This window comes from Melanaphis sacchari, unplaced genomic scaffold (assembly GCF_002803265.2).
Source record: "Melanaphis sacchari strain LSU unplaced genomic scaffold, SCAv2.0 Contig12_pilon_pilon, whole genome shotgun sequence".
Taxonomy (NCBI): Eukaryota; Metazoa; Arthropoda; class Insecta; order Hemiptera; family Aphididae; genus Melanaphis; species Melanaphis sacchari.
In genome coordinates, this window is record NW_020270527.1 from 3,047,101 (window position 1) to 3,059,906 (window position 12,806).

Sequence of the window (12,806 nt, forward strand, 5' to 3'; positions counted from 1 at the left end):
TTTTATTTCTATTTAATTTAATTGTTTATATTTATTTCAATATGATGTACTATTTTCGATTGTGAAGGAATTTTTATAATTATTTGTTTTTTTTTAAATACACGCCGAGGTTAATGACGTCTATAGTGCGTGTGTATTTTCGTTGCGGTAACACGGTATTCGTACTAATTGTACTACAAACGGGGAGTATAGTATTTATTAATTATCGGTTGATTTTCTTTAATATATTATTGAGGTGTTATAGTTATCATATAAAAAATTTACTAATATCTAATTATATTAAATAATAATAAAGAAACAAAGCTTAGAACATAAATAATTGTATCAATACCTATAGCTTATAGGTAAATTCTTTTATAACATTTACATGTTCCAATTTAAATAATCAATATTTTTATTCAAGGACGGAGGCAATTTTAAAATATTTTGGCCTACTCCTGAACAAATGTTTAGTTTTGCCTGTATGCTCAATACATAGAAAAGCATTAAATTTCCCTGACGTTCTTGTGTCATTTACTCATATAGTGATGCACAATTTATTTTTAATATGTGTAAGTTTTTAACATACTTTTTCACATGAAACGGTTATGTAACTGGTATTACGGAAAATTCTGTTAATTCTTTCCTGTATACTGTATGAATATTGTCTTAATACCACTTTAACTTAACCAATCCAACCAAAATAAACAATCTTTGTTAGAAAGTTTGTCACCTAAATTTTTTTTATTGGCCTTTAAAAGTCTTATTTTACTTTCAAATTTAGCTTTAGGAAGATTGAAGTGATTTTTTAATTCATTAATGTCATCTTCTTTTAATCAAATTTTAACATTTTCCTAATCTCAGTTAAAATAGAGTTAGTTTCTTGATTGAAGCGTTCACTTACTCCACGAATTAAAGAGTCAAGTACAGGATACAATATATATATTAACTCAAAATTTGTCTTTTTTTAGTTTTAAACATATTCTGATTTTTTTCTGCATTTTCACCCGTATTCACAGGTACTTTCTTAGGTCTACTAATGATATATTTCATGTACTTTATATATTTATAAATAGCTTTATTATAATTTTCCTCAAAAAAACAAGTATTTAATCGAATTTTTTTTTTATTGCTGAACGAAAAGATTTAATTTCTTCCATTAAGCCATCAAAATATTTATTCCAGAATTTTGAAACGTATTTCTAACTTTAAAAATCAACTGTTGTATAAGATGCATAAATGAAAGACTAATGATAACATTTAAATCTAAACAATGGAAAATAATAATCTTCCTTTTCTTTTAATTCTGATATCTTATAGTTGATTTATTTACTTCCATAATTGTTTTAATTATCGGTAAAAAATTTCTCGATTATAGCTGTTATGACTTTCGCCCTACAATTTCACCTTGTTTTAAAAAAATATTTAAAAGTCTTCAATTTTTTATCAATATTTTTTTGAATGTGTTCAAAAATAACATGTCAGTTGCAAATTGCAATTTTATTTTAAACCATGGTTTTTGAAAACCGTGCAGAAATTGATTTCCAATTTTAATTTCTGGATACAAAGATCCTTATTTGACAACAAGGGTCCCATTATTTATTTTTTTATCTTTCTAAAAGATTAATTGGTTATGGTAAAGCTGGATCATTATGTTAAATTTTTTGAAAATCAGAAGTTTTTGGATTTAAATTTTCGACAATTGTAATACGAATATGAATAATCTATTTTTTAGAGAAATACATATTCTATTTCAGATAATACAATTTTGATAAGTAAACTACCAAGTAAGTAAACTGTAGGTATTAAATAAATGTATACTATATCTCACTCTAATTTTTGTATAGACGTATAGTAATTACACTTTAAAGATTAAAATCATTTTAATTTATAATAGGTACATTTTTATTTATTAAATTTAATATTATTAGTATACGGTCTCTACCTAAGACTAAAGAAAAACCAGCTTAAAGCTGCTTCGAGAATGTGGAGCCAATATTTTAATTATCCAAAGAAATTTTAAGAATGATCATGGTGCAAAACTAATTACTATATAGCTGCAGGTGTAAACTACAGAAAAAGCTTTATAGATCCTATTTATATAAGCACGCAATTAAAACATATTAATAGAACGTCATTGCAGAGGTTTAACAAAATAGCAAAACAAAAAACATTTGAAGGACAGTACCTATGTAATCGTTTTTGTCATTAAAATCATATTTAGCAGAATTCATGTGGCATTAGATCGTAAAAAAATATACCCAAATTTACCGAAATTTTAAAAACTATCAAAATCCAATTTCTGCTAATAAATATAATTATCAATGTATCTCGTTTACAAGAAAACATTTAGCATTTGTATAAATTCCATTTATTATTTTACAAAAAAATAACTTTTTAATATTTAAATTAGAGTTCTACATAGTACATATTATGCAAATAATACTCTATAATACTATATAAGAAATCAAATAATTTACAAAAAAGAGTCTGTGATAGGTATACACCTAGGTAATAGGAAAGAGACAAAATATGGTAGGTAGTAGGTGGGTACTCATGAATAATTTACGATTAAGACGTTTCATAAAATAAGGTAGTCTCATATAACAGGAAAGTATCTAAAAACAAAATAAATTTTGTTAATAACTGGTTTTTTGCAAACAATAAATACCGTTTTTCATTAATTTTTCTTTCTTGATTATTTTGTAAAGTACCTACCTATGGATACATGGCATTTTTTACTATTGATGCTTATTAGATGATGTTTGCTATTAGAAAAAATTGAAAATCAAAGTATTTTAACTGTTTATCAGCTGTTCCTAAAAAGCAATGAGATGTAACAGACACAAAAAAATAAAAATAAAAAACACACATAGTTAAATTAATAGGTAGATACATTCACTGCTCCACTTAAATTAAAACAAAAACTAATAGGTAGATAGAAATTTTTTCATAAAAATATAATAATTTAATAAATACATATCCTATCTACTTTTATCTTTGAATTATTAAGCATTTAAAATAATATATTAATATATGAAATATGAATATATAAATTTTATTTATTGAATTTTAGGTAATGCGTGTAATAAAAGTGATTAATAGCCAACTAGAGGACGCCAGAATTAATTTATTATATTTATTATCCAACGTCCATGACGGTTTAATTGGTTCCAAAGAGGTTGTAGTGCCGACAATGTAAGTTTGTATGCACGAGAGAGAAAATAGAGATCAGAAAAACCATGAACCACAACAACAAAAATGGCTCTAGTAGTGACAACTGACAAGTTTTTTTTATGAATTTTTTCAATGGTAATTGTGACATTTTTTAATTTTAATAATTATTTTATTTTTCAAATTAGTTTTAATTGTTTTAAAAAGTTTATGTCATGTACAATTTTTGATTAAAATTGTACAAATTAACACGTACGCGTAAAGATGTATTGTATAACAATTACAACAATCGAATAATATCATCTGATACCTTTCTACTTTGCCAAAAGTGTGTATATATTTATTTTTTTATTATTTAACATTTGGTTAGTGTAGCTAATAATACTAATTTTAATTGCTTATTATTAAATCAAAATTTTAAAATGTCTTGGCTATCAAATAAAATAACCTTATAATTAATATGTTTACATTCCCTAGGTGATAACATTAATTTATGATTACTCAAAATAATATTGAAAATAAATAATTTTAAATTGTAATCTATCTAGCTAGCCATATCACAATAAAAAAAAATATTCTATTACTTTTATTAATATTGTAGAATAAAAATGTCTGAGGGAAGATTTCCATCTTATCATCATTTACCTCCAGCGGCCCCAGCTCCGCAAAGACATCATTTGGCAACTGCTGCAACACCTTCTGTTCCTCATCCACTTACATTCCACCCTCCTGCAATTTCTCATCAGCTATCTTCGTGGTTTACTAAACAAGGTAAATAATTAATTGAATTTTTCATTGACAAGTGTTAAGTTTTATTGTTATCGAATTATAGATATGGCTGCTTACAGAAATACACCATATGCTTCTTTACACAATGTTGCATTACAGATGCACAAACCCCAACATACTCCTGTAATTGATAGGTGGATGGATTCAAGAAATAATATGCCACCACCATCTAGACCTGGTCCACCATCTCCTAGTCCAGCTCATTCCTCTAATGTATCGCCTAGTTTCTCATTATCTCGAGCTGTTGATTTTGATCTTAATAATCATAAAAAAGAAAAAGAATCTGAGCAAATGTCTATTGACTTGTCTTCAAATAATAAAAAATATGAAAGCTTTTCTTATAAACGAGCAAAAGATCAAGTAAATGGTCAAATAAATTCAATTAAAATAGAAACCACTGAAGAGAAGGCTATTAGTGTTATAGCTCAAAACCCTCATAAAGTTATTAAGTCTGAAGTCAGATGTGATATCCCAGATAGTATAAGTATTCAAAATGTAAAAACTGTAAATACTGAAGGTTATGAAAACAAATGTAGTAAACAAGATAATAAGATTGCGCGTGATGTAGTTGATAAGCCTATTAAAATTGAAATTGAAGATACAAATAATGTTGAAAAAATGTTGGAAAACATGTTTCAAACAAATGAGTCTGAAAAACAATCCGTTATTAAAATCGTGAAACCAATAAAATCACCATCGCCATCAATGATGAGGGCAGAATCTGTAGAAAAAATACTTAAATCACCTTCTCCTATACCTAGAATAGAGCATGATAAATCTGAGGATTCTGCACCATCAGAAAATTCTTCAAAAAAAATTCATGATACACATTCTCAATTCCTTGAAGTAGAAAACAAATTAGAAGAATTATTTGGTGGAGTCATTACACCAACTAATACATCTAATCAACAAACAACGACTGAAAATAAATCAAAACCAATAATTTCTACAAAAAGGCCCTATAATAAAAATAAAAGACAATTAAAAAAAGTTAAAAAAATTCTACCCGTTGCTGAAAAATTGAAACCAGTGGTTGAACCACCTATTAAAAAATATAAAGGTCCTTTGATAAGAATCAATGGGGGTAATATAGAAAATCCAACAAGTTTTGTTATAATTAATCGAAGTGTTCAAGACGATGAAGATTCATTAGATGGTCGAAATATTAATCGAAAGACTTATTGTAAGTTATAGCTTAAGAATTTTATTGATTGTTGTTTTTTTAAATGATTTAATATTAATTGTTAAATTTTTTAAAAGCATATAAATCTGGCGATTGTAATGGTGAAGAAAAACCTGATGTGAACAATTTAGAAAGTAGTGATTGGAAATGTGTATTCTGTTCGAGAGGACCTGATGTAAAAAACATTGGCCATGATTCTAGTGGAGATCTTTTTGGCCCTTATTATGTCAGTATACCAAAGGTTGTAAATTCAAATGATAACCTTAAACGAAAGGTATTTTTAAACCTTTTTTTTATTATTGAACATATTTATGGTTAAAATGTAATTTACAGAAATCTAAACATAATTTAAATGATAATGATGCTTCAGAAACATATATTGAGGTATGGACTCATGAAAATTGTTTAGTTTGGGCATCTGGTGTTTATATGGTTGGGGATAAAATTATTGGGTTGGAAGATAGTGTGAGAGTTGCAAAAAATACTGTGAGTATTTTTATATACAATTTAAAATATAGATAGTAATAAAACAATTTTTTTACATAGATCTGTAGTTATTGTGGTATTAATGGTGCTAGTATTGGATGTACAGCACGTCACTGCACATCAAGTACACATTATAATTGTGCTATACATGTTGGTTGGCTTCTAGATAGCCAGAATCACATGACTACATGTAATGTTCATAGGGTAATTATATAATTTTAATCTCTGATTAAGCTTTTTAATTAATATATTTATTTTTACAGAATTCTTTCCTTGGAAATAGTTGTCATTAATGAAGCTTTTTTGCTTCATTATATTAAAAATAATAGGCTTTTTAAGTTTTTTTATTATTGTGTATAATATTGTATTATGGTTAGAACATCATCAGCCTTGTTATGAACTTACAAGAATTGGCCATTAAGTATTTTCTTATTCATATTTTGTCGTATGTGTATATTTGTTAATATATTAATGTATTTTAATTTATTATAATTTTATTAAATTGTTTAGTTTTATAAAGTAAAGAAGATATGAACTAATGAAATCATTGCAGTACACAACAAGAAAGTTTATTAAATTAAAAAATATTCAAATATGCCTGTTATTTTAGAGCTAAAAAAAGCAAAATTGCTCTATCATAGTCCATATAGTTTGTCAAATTTTGGTACATAAACTATATAAATACATGAACAAAATAAATCTTGTCCGTGAATATATTTTATTCAAGTTTTGTATGAATTGTATTATTATATTTAATTATTTTTTACATTATCCCTAATTGTTTTGATTTTATATAATTGTATACGTTAAAAAAATAAATACATATTGGTATTTATTAATATTTTTACAGATAATATTTATTATCTATTATTATAATTGCAAATATTAAGTTAGTATTTGAATTTCTTAAGGTATTATATTCTTAATAATTCTGTTGGACTGTGATGACTGATGAGTAGTATAATTGGTTTTAAATGTAATAATAATTTTCAAATTACAATTTAAAAAATGTCACTTGAAACAGCACATTTTTATTTTAACATTTAATAAATAATTACTTAAACAATTTGATTGAATGATAAGCAAAATGATAAGTTTTTATTTAAAAAAATACTTATATGTTTTAAAATGTTACTATAAAATTATATCATTAATAGTTTTGTTAGAGTTCTAATTTTAAATATCTACGTTAATTACCTACGGAATATCATAAAAATACCTATACATTATTCTACATTCAATTAATATTACTTCTGATAATTTAGTTTTAATTTTATCTTGTTTAAATTAAGTAAATGTAAGGTTATGTTAACTCAGTTTAATATATTTTTAATATTAAGATAATATTATAAAATTATATTAGAGTTAATTACATGGGTCTGACACTGAGGATATTGGTAGTGGGGTTTTAATAGTAATTTATGAAATACCTAGCACTTCTTGGTTGTCAAATGTATGTAATTTATTCTATTTAATTTTAGATCATGTATCTAAATATGTATAGGTATGTGGTTTAAGAATAATGTGCTTACAATGCTGTTCTATGTATAACACAATATAATTTATAATATATACAATATATTATATGTACTGGTTTAAAGATATTAGATATCTAAATGTAATTTTCTTATTTAATCCTTGTAGATCTATGCTAATTGTAATTATTAATTAGTTAAAGGGAATTTAGCTATTAGCAAATCAATCAAAATATGTGTTAAAATTATTGATTTCTTGAAAATTTTGATGAGATAAACTTTTATTTGGTGTCACTAAACATTCCCTTCAATCATGAAACGTTTTAATCTTACATCATACATATTTTCTTATTCTATTGTACATCTATATTTATTTAAACAGATTGAAAATATATCCTTTTATGATAAAAAAAATAAAATAAGGTTAGTAACGTTAGAATTGATTAATGTTATACCTTATATTTAGTGCAAAAGGAAATAAGTTTATAATACTGAAAACTATACACCAATGCTTGATTTGCTTAGTTTAAAATTTATTTATGCGGTTCTTTATTGCAGAAAAATTTACTAATTATAAAGCATAAAATTATGAAAAATATTTTTTTTGGTTTCGGGTTATTTTTACGTTTTGAAAAATATGGTTTAATCATAATAGCCAATTTATTTATTTGGGTTTTTGTCGATTTATAATATTTATATGCTGTTCAAATATATATTTATTCAAGTATAGATTGTATCATAATATACAACATGCATATTGTATTAACGCGAAAATGCCAAAAATAGCTAATAAAAGAGTATCCATTTACCATTAGTTAAAAAAATGTATATTATTATATTAGTAAAATATATCGCTATATAAATATAATAATAGGTACTTAATGATTAATGATTAGGATTAGAATGTTTATGATTTTCATTTATTTTAGACCGAACTACCGTAGTTGGATACATTTACTTTTATTTTGTATACTTAGAGATTAATACATGAGTTAGGAATAAATGTGCAGTATAAAATTTTGCATATTTTGAAGAAAACAGTTAAAAATCATTTTTTATTAAAAATATTAATGATTTTTTAATATACGCCCATTATTTCTGTTGAATACTCGTGAATTTTTTTTATTTTACAAACATTTTTCATCTTACCATCAACGAAGTTCTTGATTTGAAATGTCAAAAAAATGTAATTATTCAAATCAATTCAAAGAGTACGTAAAAATAAACTAAAAATTATATTCAAATTACTTTAATCTACGTTTATATATCATTTTTTTTTTTTTTAGAATGATCTTAAAAGTGAAACAACAAAAGAATCCAGGATTATACAATATTTTACAGTAGATTTTATTAAATTTAATAACAATTATATAATATTTGATTATTTTTGAGGCATAACATTTTTATTCCTAATGTTTAGTAATAACTAGGTAATAGTTGTACTAATTATAGGTACTAACTACAATTATGTCAATAAATAATAAAAAATATAAACCATAATTATCATTTATCATATAAATTTAATAATTGAAATATGAAACCGTCCGAACCAACATGCCTCAAATCTTCAATATTCCTCAATCAGAACTACAGTTATTTATACACTGTGTAGTTTTACCGTAATTTTATTGTTACACAAAATAACTATTTGCCTAATTTATCTAAAATCTTTTATGATTAATTTAAAGTCCATTCGATCACTTTGGATAATTGTATACCTACCTAAATAATATTATACAATTTTTAAAATAAATAGGTACCTGTTGCGCACTTGCGCAAGTACTTTTATATGTTTCAATTAGATCTGAAATTATATTTCAATTTTAATATTCTTTTATGTTTTAACAAACAATGTGCATGTTTCGTTACAACTATGTGAAAGCAACTACTTATTCCTATAGCTTATTTTGCTATTAAAAATGTCAGGACTCCAGCCATACTAACTTAGAAGGAACCTAAAAGCCTAGTTACCTTTATTGAATACATTTATAAAATAATAGAATAGCTGTAAAGTTAATGCCGCTTCGTAAATAATAAATATTTAATCAAGATTTTATGAATTCACAACATTATTGTAATTTCTTAATACCTTGTGTCTCTATTCACCAAATTGTGTTCAGTTTGCAAATTTCCACGCGTTACCCTTCCATATAATTCTCACGGAGTACATGTGCAAATGTGGCTTACTTCTTACTGGATAAGGTATAATATAAAAGCAACTTGTTGCACAACCTACCGTATATAGGGCATAGCCGCATAGGTAGGTAATAGGCGTAACTAGGATTTAGACATTTAGTCATTACTAGTTTACTTGTGTATTATTGATGTTTCACCACCGAACCCGGATAACATTTTCAGCAGTAAAATACTGATAGGTGCTCGTTGAGATTTAGTTATGATTTAAATAAAACAGTAAATTCAGTTCTGTTATTATTGTTTAAATATTTTAATATTGGTCGCATTAGCGTACCTACATACGTATGTTAGAACTTACTCCTCTAATTTCTAATTACTCGCTGTTAAGAAATAATATAATATTACCTGATATCACTATTGATTTAGTACTCAATATTAATTATATTTAATCAATGATATTATTTGTTACCTTTGATGTTAAATACCTAATAAAATATTATGTTTTGTAAGTAGGTATCTATAGTATATGACTTTGTAATTTGAACTTTGTAGATAAGTAGGTACACCAAATTTATTTTTATTACTTTTATACTCATTACTTGTAAGTGATAATAAGTACCTTCTTAAGGTCTGAGATCCGATGAGATGTGAGATTGAAAGCGGGTGATATACGATTGCGAACGGACTTTTTCTCGTAACACAATTGCGAACGTTTTTACTTGCCTTCAATCGAGCGGTGTTGCCAGATTTGGTGTTAGCCAATTACACATTTTTAAAATAATTAAATAGTAGGGTTTTCTGCTATTACACTATCAATACAATTTACATAACCCCATGGCCATAAAAGATAAATCTAAAATTAAATCATTAAAATTAAAAATTATAATGATTATAATTTATAAAATCCACAAGGATCTAATTTTATATTTATAAAAAACTGGAAACTTCTCAATAAGAAAAAATTTTAAAATAAAATAAAACATTTTTAAAAACTATTATTTTTTATTTTTTTCAGTTTATACATTATGTAACAGTATTATTAATATTTATACTCCGAAATTTTTTTATTTATCAAAATTTAAAATACTTCATATTATTTAATATAATTTTATTTTAGTTTGTAACGTAGCTATAATGTAACATTGCATTATTAATATCGAATAGTTTTTATTTAAAAAAATTTTTTTATTGAATTCTCGAACAAAATAAAACATTATTCAGAAATTATAAAATGGGTAACGTAGCCTATAAAAATGTTCGTAATCGTTCGTTTTTCGGCTAAAAAAAAATAAATTTTTGATAAGCGACATTTGTTCGCAATCGTGTTGTAAAAAAGGTAAAACGTTCACAACCGTGTTGCACCCATTGAAAGCAATGAACCTATTACTAAAACGCGCCACTTAAAAATGTTAATCAATGTTTTCTATTTCAATTAGTATATTGATCTAGTAAAACAGCATGAATTCTGAAAACAAATTTGAATTAATTTTCGTAAAGTCAATTTAACTTAATAACATTTTTGGTTTTTCTTAAAAGATATAAATAATATGATTTTTTTTTAATTTATACTTTTTTAGGAATTGTGGAATAAAATCAATACTATGGGTAAGTTGATCTCTATAGTAAACTTGATGACAACTTCAATCTATTTTCAGAATTCTTACATTATATTATAAACGTTCGAATCATCTAATCATGCATTCGTAGGTATACTGATGGAAAAAACGATAAAGGTAATATAATAATATAATGTAATACCTACTGGCTGTCTATATTTAAATAATCTAAATTTCCATATATTACGCTACGCCCGCTACGAGCGTTTATTAGACAAAGACATTTAGCTTTCAATTTTCAATAATCTTAAATCTTAATTATAAATAGTATAATAATTAATAACACATTTGTTCAAGCGCGGAACGATTTTGCCATGTATATTTGTTTCGGACACCACGGTGGGGCGGAGATAAAAGCGCTCGCAAGCCCCCCCCCCCCCAGTGTCCGGCGACAGTTCGTCTGGCGATAGCTATGCCGTCAGCCAGACCGTTGACCAACAACTTTTCGATCTTTTTCCAACGATTGGGACGGACACATCTCTGTCTGTTCACCATTACTGCGTGCCGCTTTGTGTCGCCGCATCAAGTCTCATGGGGGTCAGTTGATTTTTATATCCAACGGTTTTTGTCGTTACTGGTGTGCGTTACCGCAGTGGATATATGATCGCACCGTAGATTCGTCACCGCAGTCATTAACTTATTGGCAAGTCTGCAACTAATTTTGTGCTTTGCCTCCTCGTGTACGATCCCGATTGCCGTTTTGCTGGAACATCGTGTCACCGCTTTCAATTGCGAGGGGACTACGTGTCATCGTCGGATAAATTTGCAACAAACCAGGTCGTCTTTGTTATTTGTCTACCATTTTTGTTTTTTTTATACTGTATTACGTATTATTATTATTTATATATTGATAATTATTCCCGGGGTGCCCTTTACTATAGGTCCATTATAATTACAATTATTAATATTTAGCTTATTTGGTTTATTGTACATACCTATATATATTTTATTGGTGTTGCATACGCCTAGAATTTACTTAACGTGATATATTATTTATTATATATTTGGGTAACCAACTCCGCTCCTGTCAACAGTACACAACTCGCGCGCGAGTCGATGCCGATAACCATCGATCATTGTAAAATCGGTAACGGCGCAACAACATTATATACAGAAATTTAAAATAAATGTAGGTATATACAAATTATTGTAAGATGCTTTTAATATATCATATTAGATATATTCAATAAAACAATATAGTAGTTCAAGTACGTTATTTTACGATACGAAACGTTTTAATTTTTTCAATCATATTTAGCATTAAGCAGTGTATGGACTACGGGCGTCGACCATAATAATTTAAAATGGTTAATATATCAGTATTAAATTTAAATAGTATAATTTATACAATTTTATTCTGTATTTCTATTGCGGAAATTAGATACTAATATCTTATTTCAAAAAACAATATTAAACATCTGCAAAAAAAGGTCAAGGCGGATCTATCCCCCATGGCCCATATCCCCCCCCCCCCATAAATACGCCACATACATGTAATATACATAACAAATGATCACATGGAAAATAATTATTTTTTTTTTTGTGTACACAAAACATTTTATTTATATAATATCATATATAACATGAGTATTTGTCATAAGGTAAAAATTACCCCAAAACAATAACAAAAACATTTAAGAACTATGACAGGATAGATGGACACAAAAAAAGGGGGAAAGAGAACCGATGGCGTTCATGAGAATAGAACTGGTCACCGTTTATCTATATTCATGTTACCGCAATTGGCCCAAGGCGGTCGAGCGGAGTGTCGGACATGTATGGTTGCGGGCGCGCTAAGACCGTGACCGATTGGTGGTGTCGGCGCGACTGTGGTGGACTACAAGAGCGGCCCGTGCGATGACATGCACTTGGATGACGGCGGCGGACAATGACGGAGATTCTGGCGAGTGCTACTAGTGGTAGTGCACTTGCAGTAAAGTGCAACGGTTGCAACGTGAGGCGGCCGGT

General features: G+C 26.8%; 1 protein-coding gene across 3 annotated transcripts; it reads left to right on the forward strand.

The window, feature by feature from the left end:
• Positions 1-3,372: 3,372 nt before the first annotated feature.
• On the forward strand, positions 3,373-6,349 carry LOC112591116 (protein BREAST CANCER SUSCEPTIBILITY 1 homolog). 3 transcript variants are annotated; one of them, XM_025334796.1, is made up of 8 exons: positions 3,373-3,481; positions 3,755-3,924; positions 3,986-5,125; positions 5,203-5,399; positions 5,459-5,611; positions 5,672-5,815; positions 5,875-6,056; positions 6,122-6,349. In XM_025334796.1, the coding sequence occupies exons 2-7, from the start codon at positions 3,762-3,764 to the stop codon at positions 5,902-5,904; spliced, it is 1,827 nt and encodes a 608-aa protein (XP_025190581.1). In that variant the 5' UTR covers positions 3,373-3,481; positions 3,755-3,761; the 3' UTR covers positions 5,905-6,056; positions 6,122-6,349. The 3 variants fall into 3 exon arrangements, with proteins under 3 accessions (XP_025190581.1, XP_025190580.1, XP_025190582.1); XM_025334795.1 differs by having other exon boundaries at positions 5,875-6,032; XM_025334797.1 differs by having other exon boundaries at positions 5,672-5,801; positions 5,875-6,032.
• The last annotated feature ends 6,457 nt before the right edge of the window (positions 6,350-12,806 follow it).